The 20,909-nt window shown below is 45.2% G+C and overlaps 1 protein-coding gene across 2 annotated transcripts in view; it reads right to left on the reverse strand.

Moving 5' to 3' along the window:
* Positions 1-20,909, reverse strand: part of LOC117354638 (oocyte zinc finger protein XlCOF6-like) — a 30,873-nt gene continuing 9,964 nt past the window's right edge. For both annotated transcript variants that reach the window (XM_033932466.1, XM_033932465.1), the window contains exon 4: positions 1-3,975. In XM_033932466.1, coding sequence (XP_033788357.1) covers positions 1,607-3,975 — 2,369 coding nt within the window. In that variant the 3' untranslated portion in view covers positions 1-1,606. The remainder of the gene's footprint in view (positions 3,976-20,909) is intronic.

The raw sequence follows: 20,909 nt of genomic DNA on the forward strand, positions 1-20,909 counted from the left end.
CCTTCCTTCTCCCATCCACCCCGTCCCCCAAATCCCCTCAGTGGGATCCAACCGACCTCCCACTCCAGTTCAAGGAAGAGCACGTTCCCAGAAGCCCAATTCACCACACCATGCACACCAATACCCTGACACACACACTATCTATCACACCTGAACCCCATAAACCAGAAGACCTCCACTTCCTGACATCCCAGCTATCAAACTAACACACTCTCTTAACATAGACGTCCACAACTGGTATACAAACCCTCCACAGCCATCTGAGAGCAAAAAGGTAACGGACACACCACACAACCAAACAGCAGAAAGCATCTCTAAGTCTCAACTGTAAGCCTCTGTGCTCGTTGGAAAGGTTCCCCACTTCTCTGCCAGAGATATCTGGCCAATCTCTATTGAATTGCCCGTGACCGGTCCAGGATCTCCTCCTCTCCAGAAACCTCAATATCTTCCTTTTGCAACAATGCCAAGGCTTCCCCTACTGTAGCAATCTTCTTATGCACACCATTGATTGTGAGGAGGAGGCTAAAGGTCCAGCTATATCTGAGATTGGTTTTCAGGACTGCCATGGTAACGTCCCGAAAAGACCTACGTTACTGAAGTGTGCTCAACGGCAGATCTTGGTAGTTCCACAGGACAATCCTTCTAGGAAAGATGACCTCGCTCTGCATAAGATATGCTCCTTTAAAGAAAAACCTTGCAAGCAGACTACAATATCTTTAGGGTGGTCAGTAACGCGTGGTATCTATTTGGATTTCCATAATTATAATTTTAAATTTATTGAAATTTGATATACCACAAAGATGACAGATTTAGGTGGTTTACACAATAAAAGAGAAAGAAAAGGAATGTTATAAACTCTGACATCTTATCTGAAATGCTACTTGGATGGGTTGGGAGAGCTGCATGGTTTAGTTCCCATTGCCAGACACAGACAGGCATGTCCGAAATGATATCTAAATATGACCACCTCCCAATAACAGTGCAGAAAGCCCACCATGCCACCCTAGTGAATTTGTAAATGTGAAAACCAAGTGAAGGTTTTATTACACTCAGTACATTTAAACAGTTTGTCTCTCCTGTGGATCCTCTGATGAATGTTTAGGTAGGAACGCTGAATGAAGCTTTTATTAAACTCAGTACATGTATATGGTTTCTCTCACTTGAGAGTCCTCTGGTGTCTTTACAGAAGTGAAAGATCTATGAAGTTTTTATTACACTCAGTACATGTATGTGGTTTCTCTTCAGTGTGCAACTTCTGGTGAATTTTTAGAGCTGAAAGCTCTATTACACTCAGGACATGAATGTAGCTTCTCTCCACTGTGGATCCTCTGATTTTTTAAACTTAAAATATGATTGAAGCTTTTATTGCACTCAATATGGTTTGTCTCCCGTGTGGATATTCTGGTGAATTTTTAGAGTTGAAAGCTGAGTGAAACTTTTATTACACTCAGTACATGTATGTGGTTTCTCTCCTGTGTGCATCCTATGGTGTCTTTTTAGACATGAAAGATCCATGAAACTTTTATTACACTCAGTACATATATATGGTTTCTCTCTCTTGTGGATCCTCTGGTGATTTTTTAAACTTGAATCATAAGTGAAGCTTTTATTTCACTCTACATGTATGTGGTTTCTCTCCCGTGTGGATCCTCTGGTGACGTTTCAGAGCTGAAAGCCGAGTGAAGCTTTTATTACACTTAGTGCATGTATGTGGTTTCTCTCCCGTGTGCATCCTATGGTGTCTTTTTAGACATGAAAGATCCATGAAGCTTTTATTACACTCAGTACACTTATGTGGTTTGTCTCCCGTGTGGATCCTCTGGTGAACTTTTAGATAGGAAAGCCGAGTGAAGCATTTATTACACTCAATACATGTATGTGGTTTGTCTCCCGTGTGCATCCTATGGTGTCTTTTTAGACATGAAAGATCCATGAAGCTTTTATTACACTCAGTACATGTATATGGTTTCTCTCCCGTGTGCATCCTATGGTGTCTTTTTAGACATGAAAGATCCATGAAGCTTTTATTACACTCAGTACATGTATATGGTTTCTCTCCCGTGTGCATCCTATGGTGTCTTTTTAGACATGAAAGATCCATGAAGCTTTTATTACACTCAGTACATGTATATGGTTTCTCTCCCGTGTGCATCCTATGGTGTCTTTTTAGACATGAAAGATCCATGAAGCTTTTATTACACTCAGTACATGTATATAGTTTGTCTCTCGTGTGGATCCTCTGGTGATCTTTTAGATTGTAAAGCCAAATGAAGCTTTTATTACACTCAGTACACGTATGTGGTTTGTCTCCCGTATGGATCCTCTGGTGAACTTTTAGATAGGAAAGCTGAGTGAAACTTTTGTTACACTCAGTACACGTATGTGGTTTGTCTCCCGTGTGGATTCTCTGGTGAACTTTTAGAATGGAAAGCCAAATGAAGCTTTTATTACACTCAGTACACGTATGTGGTTTGTCTCCCGTGTGGATCCTCTGGTGAACTTTTAGATAGGAGAGCTGAGTGAAGCTTTTATTACACTCAGTACATGTATATGGTTTGTTTCCCGTGTGAATCCTCTGGTGAACTTTTAGATAGGAAAACCGAGTGAAGCTTTTATTACACTCAGTACACCTATGTGTTTTGTCTCCCGTGTGGATCCTCTGGTGATCTTTTAGATAGGAAAGTCGAGTGAAGCTTTTATTACACTCAGTACATGTATATAGTTTGTCTCCCGTGTGGATCCTCTGGTGAACTTTTAGATAGGAAAGCTGAGTGAAACTTTTGTTACACTCAGTACACGTATGTGGTTTGTCTCCCGTGTGGATCCTCTGGTGAACTTTTAGATAGGAAAGCCGAGTGAAGCTTTTATTACACTCAGTACATGTATGTGGTTTCTCTCCCGTGTGCATCCTATGGTGTCTTTTTAGATATGAAAGATCCATGAAGCTTTTATTACACTCAGTACACTTATGTGGTTTGTCTCCCGTGTGGATCCTCTGGTGAACTTTTAGATAGGAAAGCCGAGTGAAGCTTTTATTACACTCAGTACATGTATGTGGTTTCTCTCCCGTGTGCATCCTATGGTGTCTTTTTAGATATGAAAGATCCATGAAGCTTTTATTACACTCAGTACACTTATGTGGTTTGTCTCCCGTGTGGATCCTCTGGTGAACTTTTAGATAGGAAAGCCGAGTGAAGCATTTATTACACTCAGTACATCTATTTGGTTTCTCTCCCGTGTGCATCCTATGGTGTCTTTTTAGACATGAAAGATCCATGAAGCTTTTATTACAATCAGTACATGTATATGGTTTGTTTCCCGTGTGGATCCTCTTGTAAACTTTTAGATCTGAAAACCGAAAGGTTTTATTACACGCAATAGATGTAAAGGGTTTATACCCTGTGTGGATCCTCTGATGACTTTTTAGATGTGAAAGCTGAGTGAAGCTATTATTACACTCAGTACATGTATGTGGTTTTTCTCCCGTGTGGATCTTCTTGTGAACTTTTAGATCTGGTAACTGAGAGGTTTTATTACATGCAGTAGATGTAAATGGTTTTTCATTTTTATGATTCCTTGTGTGCAGTTGGAGTCCTGAAGACAAAGGGAAGCGCTTATTAGATTTATATACAAGATGTGTGAATTCTTTCTGGTGTTTTTTCCTCTTTTTGCCATGGTGGAATTCAGAAGTCACTTTATCACTATTATTAATTTGGAAGGGTCTCTCTGTCTGATGTCTTTGGCTCTCAGGGATGTCACTGAGCTTCCTGTCATTTCTCTCACATTTAGTGACTCCATCCACTGAGTCTCCTTCAGGGTCTCTTTGCTCTTTTGATTCCTGCTTACAGGTCTTTGAGTTTATCCTCTCAGTTCCATGGGAAATATTCTTACAGACATTTTCTGATTGTCTTTGGATTTCCTCTATTTCTATAGGATGTTCTCTTTGCTCCTTTTCTCTCTTCCTTTTTTGATGATCTGTTGGATATAAACAGAAGGTTTTAATCATGTGCTAGAAGACAGTGGTGGGTTCTAGAATCTAAAATATTACCTATAATAAAGACTGTTTATCCTACACTCGGATTTTCTAGTTGTGGAGAATTGATCTGTTTCTTATTTGGAAATATAAGCAGAGGCCGACCAAATTTCAGTTTCTCTTACAGTACTAACACTGGCCTAAAGTCCTCCTGCCTAACTTTGGTTTCTGCCCGAAGGCTTCGGCCATGATTTTGGCCAAAACTGACCATGCCTAGTCAACGGAAGCCAAAATGTGTGCTTTGGTCTGCTCCATCCCTCCAGGAATTGCTTTTCCCCCCTACACACATGGAGATGCCCCCGTAAGACCTATTTCACAATCCCTGGTGGTCGAGGTGTATAGTCAAAGCAGGAGCGATCCCCAGTTTCTCCTTTTCATGCTGGCTATGCTCTTAACATGGCTGCCGTGACCTCTAGTAGCAATCTCACCAGACTGCAGCAAGAGATCATGACAGCCATTTTGAGAGTTGAGCTGATATGGGCAAGAATGACGGGCTCACTCCTGCTCTTGTCCCGACTACACCACTTAATTATCAGGGACTGTAAAATAGTTTTTTGGGGGGGAGCCTACAATTCGCATTCTTTCTTTTTGGGTGTATATGTAATGTGAAAGCAAGTAATGGTCTCCTAGGGTAGTTTATATGGCAAACAGAGTGCTCCAAATGCATGCTTTTAATACAGAAGTTTAGCAGGAATTTAAGTCTGTAAATTTGGGATGATAAACTCCTTAGGAAACAGCCTCCCTGGAGATACGATATCAGCTGTCTCTTGAAATGTGGTATAAAGTCAGCTATCGTAAAAGCATTGTGGATTTTATCTTCAGTTTTATGTGTGTGGAGGCTATTTTGTTTACAAGTAAAATATGGTCTTTCACTATTTAAATTATTATATACTATGGGGCTCATAATAAAAAAAAAACAACAAAAGATGTCCAAAAAGGGACCTAAATTGGTACTTTGGACAATCAAAAAGCTAGATCGTCCAAGTACCAATAATCAAAGTTGGTTTTAGACGTATCTAAAACCAGCTTAGGCCTCTCCCCTGCTTCTAAACATCTAGAGCGAAAAGAGGCGTTTTTAGAGGAGGGGAAAGGGCGGGAGGTGGGCCGACCTAGTCATATAGCAAGTATAATCATTATATTACATTACATTGATGTCTTCTATTCCGCCAATACCTTTCAGTTCTACGCAGTTTACAACAAGGAATTAGCCTGGGCATTCCTAGGGAGATTACAAGGTTGATAGCTATAGTATGCGTCGGGATCTGGGAATGGTCGATACGGTTTGGTTAGATCATTTGAAGAATTTCTTGAATAGTGTGGTTTTCAGTTCTTTCCTGAATGTTTTGTAGTTGGGCGTCATGGTCAGCAGATTTGAGAGGAGGTGGTCTATTTTTGCTGCTCTGGTGGCTAGTAAACCGTCATATATTTTTTTGCTTGGCATGCCTTTGATTGGGGGTGGGGTAAAGTGTGCTTGAGATCTCCTGGGTCTGGATGTGTTTTTCCAGATTAGGCGATTATTCAGATAGCTTGGTCCATTTTGATTTAGGGCTTTAAATAGGGTTCAGTAGAATTTGTGTTGTATGCGTGCTTGTACTGGGAGCCAGTATGAGTCTTACAAAGCTGAGGTAATGTGGTTGTATTTTTTTCAGCGAGTATATTAGTCTTAGGGCTGTATTTTGGTCTGTAGCATGTTGGCGGAGCATGACAGATAAAGTATGTTACAGTAGTCCAGGAATCCTAGGATTAGGGCTTGTACTATGAGTTTGAATTGTTCGTTTTTGAAGTATTTTCAGCTTTGTCTTAAGTTGCGTATGGTTGCAAATGCCTTCTGAATCGTTTTGCTGATTTGAAGTTGCATGGTGCAGCCTTTGTCTATCATTATTCCCAGCAGTTTTAGGTTGGGTTGTAAGGGATATGTGTTGGAGTTTATTTCTAGGTTTGTTATGGTTGGGGTTTTGTTTCTTTCTAGAAGTAAGAATTTGGGTTTGTCTTGGTTCAGTTTTGATTTGTGGTCTCTCATCCATTTTGACACTGTTTTTAGTGCAATGTGTAGTTTGTTCGTTGTGTTGGGGGTGGTTTGGTCGAAAGGCAGGAGGATGGTAATATCGTCTGCATAGCTGTATGACGTTATACCTTGTTTGTCTAAGCATGTGCCAAGTCTGGCTATGTAAAGGTTGAAGAGTGTTGGTGATAGTGGGGAGCCTTGGGGTTGTTCCAGGATTCCGATTGTTCATTATTTGCTTTTTTTTTTTTCCCTTCTTTATTTATTTATAAATTTTCAAATTACATATCAAGTATATACTTGTACAGAAAGTTGGTTAGACAGAATATTGTTTTCTCAAAGTAAACATTTTACACCTTGATATTCCTCAAAACAGGAAAAAAAGAAATAATAAATGGAACTAACTCAAGTCCTCCAAATTGGATCCAAGATTACAAATAAGCGAGAGAAAAAAAAGGAACAAATTAAATCAATAAGAATATGCTATACATAATGTTGAGGTAGGAGTAACTTATTTTAAACTATAGAGCAATTGATGTTCCACCATCTACTCGGGACAAAGCCAAGAAAGCGGTTAGCTGTTGAGGTTCAAAAAAGACACATTTAACTGAACGGTGGCAAATAATACACTTGCAAGAGTATCTCAAATAGAATGTACTCCCAATAAAGTGACCCCTGGTCTCAAAAGAAGAAACTCTTAGCGGCGTTTTTGAGTTTCTCTGGAGAGATCAGGAAACATTTGAATTTTAAGTCCAAGAAAATCTTTCTGTTTATTTTTAAAGAAAAGCCTCAATAACCAAACTTTATCAACTGAAAGAGTTACAGTCAATATCAATGTGGAGGGTGTTACCATATCCTTATCAGACGTTTCCAAAATTTCCGATACGTTCAACATTGCTTGGTCAGATTTTTTCTGTGATTGAGGCCCATGTTTATTTGGCAAATAGTACACCTGAGAAAATGGAGGCAATGTTTCTTCTGGTACTTGTAGAATTTCTACCAGTATCTCCTAAGCATTTCCTTAGGGGTTACCATTGTCAGACTAGGAAAGTTGAAAAGTCTCAGGTTATTATTTCGTGAGTTATTCTCAAGCGTTTCTAATTTCCTTCTAAGATTTACATTGTCCTTGATTTGGGCTTCTTGTAATTGTTTAGACCCTAATAAATCTTGATCAAGCCTTTGAATAGAGGTTTTTGAAACAGTCAGATCTTTTAGATCCTTGAGCTCTTTAGTATGTTGAATCAATTTATTCTCTATGTATTGGAAATTGGGGCTAATAGTTTTAACAAAATTAGCCATTAAATCCCAAAGGGACTCAAGAGTTACCTGAGCGGGCTTCTCCCATATAGGAAACTTCTGTTGAGTGTAGAAATGCTCACTAGAGAATGACATGGTGGCGGTTTACCCGCGGCTACCGCATTTAGCCGCGGGTAACCCGCCGAAACAGGGAAAGAAATATAGCAATGGCTGCGGGGACGGGGACAAAGCCATTCACCGCCCCGTGGAGCGGTGAATGGTCTTGTCTCCGCAGTGAGGCATCAAGGATCGCACAGCCTCCGCAGCCCCCACCCGCCCGATGGTAGCATTTAGCCCGCTCCCTCCCTCCAGCTCACCTTAGTTTGCAGGCTTTCTTTTTCAGCGACCTGTACGCTTTCAAAGAGCAGCGCATGCGCGGCTGCTCAGTGTTCAATCTTCTGCTCTGACGCAACTGGAAACAGGAAGTTGCAGCAGAGCAGAAGATTGAACACTGAGCAGCCGCGCATGCGCTGCTCTTTGACAGCTTGCAGGTCGCCGAAAAAGAAAGCCTGCAAACTAAGGTGAGCTGGAGGGAGGGAATGGGCTAAACGCTATCATCGGGCAGGTAGGGGCTGTGGGGACCGCGCGATCGCTCGTGTTCCCGGCTCACACTGGAAGGAGGGAGTGAAAGGGAAAAGGATTCTGGGCCAAGGGGATGAAGAGGGAAAGAAAAACTCACAGCAGGAAAGAAAGGGGAGGACAGGCAGGTGAGCCAGATACTGGACGCAGTGGGGGGAGGAAGAAAGAGGGAGAGAAGCTAAATGGGGTTGAAAAGAAGAGACACACTGGTATGGAAGAGGAAGATAGGGGAAATCTGGACACATGAAGGTAACAGAAAGAGGGGAAATTATGTGCATGGGGCATAGGGACAGAGACATAAAGGGGACATGCCATGGGGATGGTATATGGACACGGGGGGGGGGGAGGCAATGGCACATACATAGGGGAGATATTAGAAATGGGGAAAATAGGAACACAGAAGCAAGATGGTTTGTGGGAATGGGACAGGGACCGAGCTCACATGCTCCAGTGACTTGCACAAATTACATTGTAACGTGCCATGAAAATAAGAGGGAGGAAGGTAGATAGATAGGCCACACGAGAGGAGCTGAAGGGTGGTAGAAAGGAACAGATGGTAAAGGAGGGAGGGAAGGGTGGTGGTGGAAAGGTATAGAACAGACATTGAAGGAGGGTGGAGAGGAACAGACCCTGAAGGGAAATGTGGAAGACAGAGTGGGGAGAAGATGCTGGAAGGGAAGAAGACAGATGCCAGACTATGGGGGAGCGGAGGGAAGAAGATGGGTGCTAAACCAATTGGGAGGGTGAAGGGAGAGGCACAATAACAGCAAATGGAAGACGCAGAGAGAAGACACACAGTGGATGGAAGGAATTGAATGAGAAGGTGTGGAAAGCAGAAACCAGACAACAAAGGTACAAAAAAAAATTATATTTATTTATTTATTTTTTGCTTTAGGATAAAGTAGTATATTAGTTGTGTTGATAAAAATTTATAAACAAAGTCCTGCCAGCTGAACATCTCTTTCTCTAGTTCAGCAGCAGGAACTTTGATTTATAAGAAAGGAATACGCTAAATATTACAGTATTAAGGCTTATATGAATGCTGCGGGGACGGTGACGGGACCGGCGGTGACGGGGCGGTGCAGAGGATGGGGGAACTGTTTAGATTGCTGCGGCTGCCAATGCTGCTGGAGGGAGGTTTGTCGGTCATCTCATGGTGGGGTTCGCATGGAAGGGAGAGATAGGAGGGTCAGCGGGGTGGGGGGGGAAGAAGTGGGCTGCTCTGGTTGCTCCAAGGCCTAGCATCATTAACTTCTTTGGGCAGTGTTTACAATTCTCTGCTGTTGCCAGCTTCAGGCCTTCCTCTCTGCTGAGTCCTGCCTAATTCCTGTTTCCATGAAGGTAGAATCCAACAGAGAAGGCCCGAAGAAGTTCATGACCGGGGATGGGGTGACAGAAGGAGGAAAGGGAGCAGAGGGTGGAGAGAATTGCTGCACGCAACTGGAGGGAGAAAGAAAGGGAGAAGGAAGATGAGGGAGGGTGGGAAAGGAAGGAATGAAAGGAGATGCCAGGGCATGGAGGGGGGAGGGAGAGATGGAAGAAAAGGAGAGAGATGCCAGGGAATCAGGGAAGGGAAGGAGACAGAGATGCTAGCCCATGGGTTGGGAAGGAAAGAAAGGAGAAGAGAGAGATGCCAGAGGAGGTGGTGACAGAGAGAGAAAAATGGAGAGGTGGCAGAGCTGAAATCAATCATGTACAAAGGAGAGACGGGGCACAGGGTAGACAGTTTATGGAAGGAGCATAGAAAGAGGGAAGATGCCATATGGAACAGGGAGAGGGCAGACAGTGGATGGAAAGGGCTGATGCTGCATGGAAGACAGAGAGAGGACAGATGCTGGCTAGAAAGAAGAGAGTGAAGACAAGATGATTAAAGCAGAAACGACAAAGATAGAAAATTTTTTTTTTTGTTGCTTTAGAATAAAATAGTATTGTAGTTGTATTGATACAGAAGAAACACCGATTGGGTTTGCCGATCCAAAATGAAGCGACTGCTGAGGACCAGTCGCTTACTGTCCTTGCTGACTCTCCTGCTCACTGTCGCCCTGAAATCCCAGTATCGAGATTACAAAACAACCCTCAAAATAAAAAACTGTACATTACTCCCCATATATTCTGCAAAAAGCGCAGTGCGAGCCCATGGTTTTAAAAGCGTGTTCGTTCCATCAAATTGAAATGTCCACCCCTCCCCCCTTTGTTTTGACCTCACTTGTGTGGAGAGCAAGCGCATGCGCGGATCGCATCTACAGCCAACCAGGATGGGCTGTGCATGCGTTGCGATCGCTCTGCAGAGATCTGTGGGATCGCAGTGGGGCATGCATCCGATCAGATAATTTGTATGAGGACTCTGTCGCCTGGCAAAACTCGACCACGAATCGCCCAACAACGATCCAGACCGGTGAGTTTAGTGAATCTAGGCCTAAGAAAATCTGAAAAGAAGCTTGCCACAGAGGCAGAAGCGTTTTCATGTGAGACAATCAGCTGTTCTGTTAGATCAGCATGGAGTGAAAGGAGCATTCAGGGAGGGCAAAGTCTTAGCAGAGAGACGAAATGAAGTTTTCCTTTGGTTTGTACTAAGAATAGGGTTAAATGGACCTTCTTTCAATGGAGTAAGGTAAATATTGGAATGACACAAGGGTTTGTCCTGAGGCTAGCGCTTTTTTTAACATACAGTATTCATAAATGATCTAGAAGAGGAACTAAGTTAGGATCTCCTGTGCAGTGGTGTGGTAAGGGGCGGTGCAGGCAGGGGCGGTCTTCCTGGCTGCAGTCTTCCTAAGGGCACGGCATCCCTCAGGTCCGCCCCCCCCTCCCCCGCTCCTCTCCTTGCTCGACGTGCACACCCCTTTTTACTTCCCCCAGCACGAGGTTGCTGCCTGCGTTGGCATCGGTGCTCTCTCGGATGTCACTTCCGGGACCCACGCATAGGAAGTGATGTCAAAGGGTGAGCCGATACCGACGTAATAATAATAATAACTTTATTCTTCTATACCGCCATAATCTTGCGACTTCTAGGCGGTTTACAACTGAAGAGAGCTGGACAATCAGCGATTTACAGTATGCAGATAGAGAAATTACAGTATACAGAATCTTAGAAATGCAGCAAGTTAAAAAGGTACGGGAAAGGGAAGGGGGGCAAGGGAGACGTACCGCTCACCCTTACTACACTACTGCTCCAGTGCAAAAGTATGTGTGACGGGCGTCTGTGTGCTGAGGACATCCAAAATGAACAGCCATTTTACAGAGTGGAATGTGGTAAAAAAGCAGGAACGAGGATATCTTTGAAGAATGGCCACACCGACCTTCCTGCAGAGCAGAGGGGCAATCTAATAATTACCGTATTTGCCGGCGTATAAGACGATTTTTCAGTACCTTAAAATCCTCCCCAAAGTCGGGGGTCGTCTTATACGCCGGGTACAGTTTACATGCTCTTACTTGCGGGGCTGGATGTACTCAGTCGCGCGGCTCTTCTTCTCCCTACCTTCTCTGCTTGCAGCACAGAGCCGAATGGAAGTCTTCCCGACGTCAGCGCTGACGTCGGAGGGGAGGGAGGGCTTAAACAAAGCCCTCCCTCCCTCCGACGTCAGCGCTGACGTCGGGAAGACTTCCGTTCGGCTCTGTGCTGCAAGCAGAGAAGGTAGGGAGAAGAAGAGTAGCCTCGCGGTACCAAGAGAGAGGGGCAGCCGGCCAGGTTCCCTTACTTTTGTGGCACTTCCCCGACCGACCGATAACATCCCGGGTCCGACAATCCTCCCTGCCCTGTAGCCGCGAATCTAAATACCTTCTTACAGCAGCTGTAAGAAGGTAATTTAGATTCGTGGTTAAGGGCAGGGAGGTTTGTCGGACCGGGGCTGTTGTCGGTCGGTCGGGGAAGTGCCACTAAAGTAAGGGAACCTGGCCGGCTGTGCTGCACCCGGGGCGGTAGAGAAGGTGTGCGGAAGAAGGGGTCGTCTTATACGGCGAGTATAACACAAAACTCTATTTTTTAACTAAAAGTTGGGGGGTCGTCTTATACGCCCAGTCGTCTTATACGCCGGCAAATACGGTAGTTGAGTGGGACCCAGCTTCCAATCCCATTTTAACTTTTGTAATTGCGAGCCCTCCAGGAACAGAACAATATTTATTTTATTTATTCAAATTTTCTCTACCGTTCTCCCAGGGGAACTCAGAACGGTTTACATGAATTTATTCAGGTCCTCAAGCATTTTTCCCCGTCTGTCCTGGTGAGCTCACAATCTATCTAACGTACCTGGAGTAATTGGGGGATTAAATGACTTGCTCAGGGTACCAAGGAGCAGCGTGGGTTTGAACCCACAACCCCAGGGTGCTAAGGCTGTAGCTTTAACCACTGCGACACACTCTCCCTGAATGTATACCACTTCAGGCTTGCAGGTGGCTTATATATTTAGGAATAGTATGTATAATTCTGTTTCTGAAGGGTTCTGCATTCTGTGGTTTAAAGACAATGCACTAGCCACCAGCTTAGTCCTCCGATTTGTTTGTTTGGTTTTTTTTTACTGGGAATGTCCATAATACCTGAAGCTGTGATAGATATATCCCCTTTCAGGTTCACATTCAGGCAAGAGGGAGGGACACACCAACCACTAAAGGATTCAGGAGGTGTCAGGCCTTAATCCCTCCAGTGGTAAGGTTACCAGATTTTCTGTTTGGAAAATCTGGACCCCCCCTTAGCCCTGCCCCCCAGGCCTGACCAAGTCCACCCATCCCCGCCCCATTATGCCCCAATCCCGTTCCCAATCCTGCTCTAGCCCCCCCCCCGCCTGCTCTCATTGGGCAGGAGGGCATCCGCATACATGTGCGCATGATGTCATTGCATGGCATCTGCGCCTCCTGACGGTGATTTGCTCCAAGCTTTTCAAACCCGGACAAAGTGCTGGACAAAACGTCTATAGGTGCCTGCACAATCTGGCACCCAAACATCTCATCGAGAGCATTCTGCAACATCCCCTTCGATCGGCAGAACAATTGGAGTTACAAATTCCATCGGTCAGGCAGCTGAAACTGACAGTAGCTAGTGAGAACTGAGGCAGCCATTCAGAAGTGGCATGCGCCCATGAAGCACGCTTGTGCTGGCCCGGACATACCGGTAAACAGCAGGCAGCTGTCCAGTGAAGCACCAGCAACCCCTATCTTCTTCCCTCCGCTCCCCCCCGTAGTCTGGCATCTCTGTCTTCTTCCTTTCCAGCGTCTTCTCCCTACTCTCTGTTCCCTATTTCCCTTCAGCATCTTCTCTCCACTCTATCTTTCCCAATCCCCATTTCCCTTCAGCATCTTCTCGCCACCAAAACCCTTCCCTCTCGCCACCTCACCGCCCTTCAGCACCCCTTGTGAGGCTCGAGAATCTCCCTCCCCCCTTACCTTCGTGGCGTGTTAGTAAAGTAACTTGCTCGAGCCAGCCGAGCCTGCCTACAGTCGCGTGTGTTTGGGCGGATTCTTCTCCTCTGATGCAACCGGAATTTGCGTCAGAGGAGAAGCTTCAGCCCACACACACGCAACTGCAGGCAGGCTCGGCCGGCTCGAGCAAGTTACTTTACTAACACCCCACGAAGGAAAGGAAGGCAGGAGGGAGGGGGCTGTGCGCGTTCCCTTCCTTAACTGCAGGGACAAGGACATTCACCGCTCCATGGGGCGGTGGATGGCCTTGTCCCCGTGCCCGCAGTGAGCACTTCCCCCCCCCCCCACCGTTTTGGCAGGTTACCAGTGGCTAACATCCACCGTTTCATTCTCGAATGGCAGGATTTGCTTCTCATCCATGTTGCCCAAAGTGCCAGTCTACACCAGCTGGTTTGTTCCATATGTTCTGGTCTTGTGACCGAGTGCAAACTTTTTGGTCCTTTGTCTCAATCTGCAGATGATATTACGACGCAGAATTCCTCTGCAGGCGGATGTTTTCCTTTTTCTCAATTTTCTTCTTTGGGACTTTCTAGGGGGCATTCTCAATTGTTACAAAAGCTTCCCTGTGGAGACAGGCGGAAGTACCTACTGTTACCATGTGGAGAAATGAGGTGTTTCTTTTGTTAAAATATGACTATTTGGACATTAAACATGGTGGTCCTGGGCTTTGGAGGAGATTTTGGGCTATAGAAACATAGAAAAAAGCAGCAGAAAAGGGCTATAGCCCACCAAGTCTGCCCATTCCAAGTATCCCCTCCCCTGAAATTACTCCCTTAAAGATCCCACGTGAGTATCCCATTTTCTCTTAAAATCCGTCACGCTGCTGGCCTTTATCACCTGGAGTGGGAGTCTGTTCCAATGATCCACTACTCTTTCGGTGAAGAAGTACTTCCTGGAGTCGCCATGAAACTTCCCTCCCCTGATTTTCAGCGGATGCCCTCTGGTGGTCGAGGGTCCCATGAGCCAGAAGATATCATCTTCTGACTCGATGCGTCCCGTGATGTACTTATATGTTTCAATCATATCTCCCCGTTCTCTTCTTTCCTCAAGTGAGTACAGCCGCAATTTTTTAAATCTTTCTTCATACGTGAGATCCTTGAGCCCCAAGACCATCCTGGTGGCCGTTCGCTGAACCGACTCGATCCTCAGCACGTCCTTTCGGTAGTGTAGTCTCCAAAACTGAACACAGTACTCCAAGTGAGGCCTCACCATGGCTCTGTACAACGGCATCATAACTTCAGGTCTCCTGCTGACGAAACCTCTGCAGATACACCCCATCATTTGTCTTGCCCTGGAGGAAGCCTTCTCCACTTGATTGGCAACCTTCATGTCCTCACTAATGATCACCCCTAGGTCGCGTTCCGCCGTGGTCCTAACCAAGGTCTCACCATTTAGTACATAAGTTCTACGCGGGTTTCTCTTACCCAGGTGCATTATCTTGCACCTAGCTGCCAAGTAGTTGACCATTGTTCCAGCAACAGTAGGTCGTGTGTCATATTATCAGGTAATAAGCTTTTGCCTACTATGTTGCAAAGTTTGGCGTCGTCGGTGAACAGTGATACCCTTCCTCTAAATCCTTGCGTCATATCTCTTATGAATAAGTTAAATAGAATCAGGCCCAGGACCGAGCCCTGCGGCACTCCACTGATCACGTCCAATGCTTCGGATGGGGTACCGTTCACCACCACCTTCTGAAGTCTACCGCTCAGCCAATCCCCAACCCATGTAGTTAGAGTGTCTCCTAATCCTATCGATTTCAGCTTGTTCAGTAATCTTCGATGAGGGACGCTATCAAATGCTTTACTGAAGTCCAAATATACCACGTCCAGTGACTCTCCGGCGTCCAGTTGTCTAGTAACCCAGTCAAAAAAGCTAATCAGATTAGATTGGCAGGATCTACCCTGGGTGAACCCGTGTTGGTGTGGATCACGCAGTTTTTCTTCGTCTAGGATTGTGTCAAGATTCTGTTTGATCAGTGTTTCCATGAGTTTACACACTACAGATGTGAGACTCACTGGTCTGTAGTTTGCTGTCTCTGTCCTGCAGCCCTTTTTGTGGAGTGGGATTACATTGGCGGTTTTCCAGTCCAAGGGGACCCTTCCTGTGCTTAGGGAAAGATTGAAAAGAACAGATAATGGTTCTGCCAGGACTTCCCTTAACTCCCTGAGCATTCTGGGGTGTAGGTTATTCGGTCCCATGGCTTTGTTTACTTTGAGTCTTGATAGTTCGTCATAGACGCTACTGGGCGTAAATTCAAAATCTTGAAACGGGTCTTTCTGGTTATCTCCCATCTGCAGCTGTGGACCAGCTCCCGGCGCTTCGCGGGTGAACACTGAACAGAAGTATTTGTTTAGTAGTTCTGCCTTCTCAGAATCTGATTCCGCAAAGTTACCGTCCGATTGCTTCAGGCATACTATCCCATCTTTGTTTCTTTTCCTGTCACTAATATAGCTGAAGAAAGATTTATCCCCTTTCTTAATTTTCCGTGCTAGCTCTTCCTCCATTCGGAGTTTGGCTTCTCTAACTGCTGTTTTGACAGCTTTAGATCTGTCTAGATAGTCCTCTTTCGCCCCCTCTCTGCCTAAATGTTTGTAGGTGATAAATGCGTCTTTTTTCTGTTTAACTAGGTCTGAAATTTCTTTACTGAACCATTGGGGTCTTTTGTTTCTCCTGCGTTTACTTACTGTCTTTATGTATCGGTCTGTTGCTTCGTGTAGGATGGACTTCAGAGACGACCACATATCCTCCACATTGTCAGATATTGCTTGTTTATGTAGCTCCTGATGGACAAAATCTCCCATGCGGTTGAAGTCTGTGCCTCTAAAGTTGAGAACCCTTGTTGCTGTGTTTGTCTTAGGGAAACCTTTCTTGAGGTTGAGCCATACCATATTATGGTCGCTGGAGGCCAGTGTGTCTCCTACTGAGACTTCCGTGACGCTATCTCCGTTGGTGAGAACTAGGTCTAGTAATGCCTGGTCCCTGGTGGGCTCCAATACCAATTGCTTAAGACGTGCACCCTTTATGGAGGTTAATATTCTTTTGCTGCTACCCATAGTCGCGGAGAGTGTGTTCCAATCTGCATCTGGCATGTTGAAGTCTCCTAGCATTACTGTGTCCCCGCGCAGTGTGATGTTCTCTATGTCCTCGATTAATTCCATGTCTTTGTCCTCCTGTTGCCTGGGAGGTCTATATATCACCCCAAGGTATAGGCATTTTTCATTCCCTCTGGCCAGGTTCACCCAGAGGGATTCCCCGGTGTATCTAACATCTGTGATTCTGGTGGTTTTGATGCTTTCCTTAGTGTATAGCGCTACTCCTCCTCCCAATTTACCCTCTCAGTCGCAACGAAGTAGGTTGTACCTTGGTATAACCATATCCCACCCATGCGATTCCGTGAATCAGGTTTCAGATATCGCTATCACGTCAAGATCGGCGTTTGTTATCTCAGTCTCTAATGCTAGAATTTTATTGCCCAAGCTGTGTGCATTAACATACATAGCCCTCCATATCTGTGAAGAGATTCCTTTACGAGCTAGTGTGGCTCCTAAATTATCAGTTATATTTCTCCCTGAATTATTGTGGATATCATTGGTACTTACCTTAGACTTGGTAGTGTGAGTGCGACTTGCCTCCTCAGGGTGGTTTCTTACTGCTCTGGGATATAAGTATGTACCCTTCCCTATTTGGGCGCCTTTTTGGGACAAGTTATCCCATAGAGCCTGAAGTGCTCACCTGAACTTTTTTTTTTCTTCAGGTATTCAATAAGTTTTTTATTATAATTGAATACATTTATCCATTAAATACAAGAAAAAAAGAAACTCTACAAACAAAGTACATTATAAATCATACATAAATCCTTTTTAAGCCCACGAAAAGGGGAGACAAGAAACTAAATTCAACAAAAAAATAATAGAAGAAAATATAAAGGAAGTAATACTCAGCTCATCTTTGTGAGCCTTGTATCATTCCTTACTATAATGGGTATATTATCCTCCTCTATATCTTAGCGATGAAACATACAAATAAGAAGATAATATTATTTCTGCTCACGAGCAACTAAAAATTGTTGCAACTGAACAGGATCCCAAAAAACATATTCAACATCATGTAACTTAACTAAACATTTACAGGGGAATTGCAAATAGAAAGATGCCTTCAGAGCCAAAACTCTAGACTTTAACCTCAAAAACTAAGGGAAACTCGCTTGATATGTTCCCACACACCTCTCTGTGATCCGGCATCCCCCCTGTCATGTCGCTCCCCGCCGCGATCTGGCATCCTCCACACACCCACCCACCCAAACACATTGGCTTACCCCCATCCGGCACCGGCACCAGCACCAACACACAGGACATGCTGGTACCAGAAGAACTGCTCTCTTCCTTGTGCTCTCTCTGAGAACTAGAAGGCCTTGAGCATGCGCAGATGCTCAAGGTCATAGAAACATAGAAATAGACGGCAGATAAGGGCTACGGCCCATCTAGTCTGCCCACCGCAATGACCCTCCCCCACCTAACTCAGTGAATAGATCATAGAAACATAGAAATAGACGGCAGATAAGGGCCACGAGTTGGTTCAACGGATGGCCACCAGGAGGATCTCGGGGCTCAAGGGTCTCTCGTACGAGGAGAGACTAAACAAACTACAGCTCTACACTCTAGAAGAACGTAGGGAGAGGGGAGACATGATTGAGACATTTAAATACATCACAGGACGTATCGAAGTGGAAGATGATATCTTCATTCTCAGGGGACCCTTTTCCACTAGAGGGCATCCGCTCAAACTCAGAGGCGGGAAATTTCATGGCGACATCAGGAAGTATTTCTTCACAGAAAGAGTGGTTGACCGTTGGAATGAGCTTCCAGCGCAGGTGATCAAGGCCAGCAGCGTGCTGGAGTTTAAGAATAAATGGGATACCTTTGTGGGATCCTTACGAGGGTCGAACTGGAATATCGATCGCTAGGTATAGGAGGAAGCTCCGCCTCACCCCAAATATCCGGCTTCAGCACCCAATGGTAGATGCAATGCTTTTCACCACCTCCGCCTATCTCCTGCGTTCCTGGCTTCGGCGACGACGATTTGAACATCGCTTGCCCGAGGAGCAGGGCAAGGGTCCCCTGTCGGCCCCAGCTCCAGCGACGCCAGCGCATACCGACTGTCGGCTCCGGGCGGCTTTCCCGCAGAGGGGAGGATCCTGCGGTCGCCGTGGACCCATCTGGGACGACCTCCTTGGAGCGGCTGGGACACGGGCAATGTGTCTGGGAAGGAACACATGGACAGGAGACCATCGCAGGGGAGGAAACATAGACATCCAGGGACTAACAACCAAGTCTCTTCCATGAAGAAGACCTTTCTCTGGAAACATCATCGATCCTCCTAAACTTACTTGCTCCACTTCATCAATGACGCTGAAACCGTAGATTGAAGACTAAGTTTTATTTTTATCTTTCTTTCCAGCTTATGATTTATCTTTAATCTTATCTATTGTTTTGCCTTTTGTCTTTGTTTTGTTCTATTTCTATCATTTAAATTTCTCCAAAATTCTACTGTTCAACGGTTCCACCTTCTGCATCCATTACTTTCTCTCCTCTCTTCTACCTCCAAAGTATTTAGATCAATGCTGTCTTATTAAAAATGTTTATTATATTTTTTAATTTTTCCTCTATCTCTACTTTTCACTTCTTTATTACCCTCCAGTACTTTAGTTAGATTGTGAGCCTTCGGGACAGTAAGGGAATTTTTCAAGTACCTTTCTTATTTCTAATTTTAATGTATATTTTCTGTAAACCGCTTAGAACCTAACGGATGTAGCGGTATATAAGAAATAAATTACATTACATTACATTACTTAAGAGGATGGGTCAGTAGGGTGGGCAGACTTGATGGGCTATAGCCCTTTTCTGCCGTCATCTTCTATGTTTCTATCAAGTCTGCCCACTCCAGTGACCCTCCCTATCTATCTTTGCGGATAGATCCCACATGTCTATCCCATCTGGCCTTAAAATCTGGCACACTGCTGGCCTCAATAACCTGAAGTGGAAGACTATTCCAGCGATCAACCACCCTTTCAGTGAAGAAGAACTTCCTAGTGTCACTGTGCAGTTTCCCGCCCCTGATTTTCCACGAATGCTCCCTTGTTGCTGCGGGACCCTTGAAGAAGAAGATGTCTTCTTCCACCTCGATGCGGCCCGTGAGATACTTGAAAGTCTCGATCATATCTCCCCTCTCTTTGCGTTCCTCGAGTGAGTAGAGCTGTAATTTATCCAGACTTTCCTCGTACGGGAGATCCTTGAGACCCGCGATCATCCGGGTGGCCATTCTCTGGACCGACTCTAGTCTCAGCACATCCTTTCGGTAATACGGCCTCCAGAATTGCACACAGTAATCCAGGTGTGGTCTCACCATGGATCTATACAAAGGCTTCAGGCTTACGACTGACGAAACTCCTGTGTATGCAACCTATGATTTGCCTTGCTGTGGAGGAAGCTTGCTCCACTTGATTGGCAGCCTTCATGTCCTCACTGACGATCACCCCTAGGTCACGTTCTGCTTCAGTTCTTGTTAGGATCTCGCCATTTAGGGTGTAAGTCTTGCATGGATTTTGGCTGCCCAGGTGCATGACTTTGCATTTTTTGGCATTGAAGCTGAGTTGCTAGGACCTAGACCAGCGCTCCAGTAGTAGTAGGTCGTGCATCATGTTGTCGGGCATTGAATTTTTGTCTGTTGTACTCTTGGCCACTACATTGCTTAGTTTGGCGTCATCGGCAAATAATGTTATTTTACCTCGGAGCCCTTCTGCCAAGTCTCTTATGTAGATGTTGAACAGGATCGGGCCCAGGATGGAGCCCTGTGGCATTCCACTGATCACCTCTGTCGTTTCGGAGGGGGTGCCATTCACCACTACCCTCTGAAGCCTACCCTCAAGCCAGTGCCCAATCCATTTCGTCAACGTGTCGCCCAATCCTATAGAACTCATCTTGCTCAGCAACCTGCGGTGTGGTACGCTATCGAATGCTTTGCAGAAGTCCAGGTATACGATGTCCAAGGACTCCCCAACATCCAGCTTTCTCGTCACCCAGTCAAAGAAGCTGATCAGGTTGGTTTGGCAAGGTCAAGCACAAGGAAGAGAGCAGATCTCGGGCAGCGGCATGTTGATGCTGATGTCAGATCGCAGGGGGGGATGCCGGAACTTTTGACACTGGAGAGGGGTGAGGGATGGGTTGGGAGAGGGAGGGGGGAGTTTAGGGGTTTTTTTTAGTCCTTATGGTCTACGCAAAGAACCACGCAATACACTTTCTTATCATTTGTTTTCCATTCGAGCTATGTTTACGAATGTTGTGTTTTTGTATTGCGTCTCTTCTACATAAAATTGTTTAAAAACAAACATCTTTTTTTCCCTGTTCATAATAATGAAATTGGACCTTCTGGATGAACAAAGGGATCTACAAGAGTGTGGAAGACATTTGGATGCTGATAGCGGACAAATGTCCACACAGAGCCTACAGTGATGGGGGGGGGAGGGATGACAGTCTTCTTTCAGTTTTCTGTACTAGACGTAGGGGGTCACTGTGAAGGAATAACGCGGGT

Source organism: Geotrypetes seraphini, chromosome 2 (assembly GCF_902459505.1).
Source record: "Geotrypetes seraphini chromosome 2, aGeoSer1.1, whole genome shotgun sequence".
Lineage (NCBI taxonomy): Eukaryota > Metazoa > Chordata > Amphibia > Gymnophiona > Dermophiidae > Geotrypetes > Geotrypetes seraphini.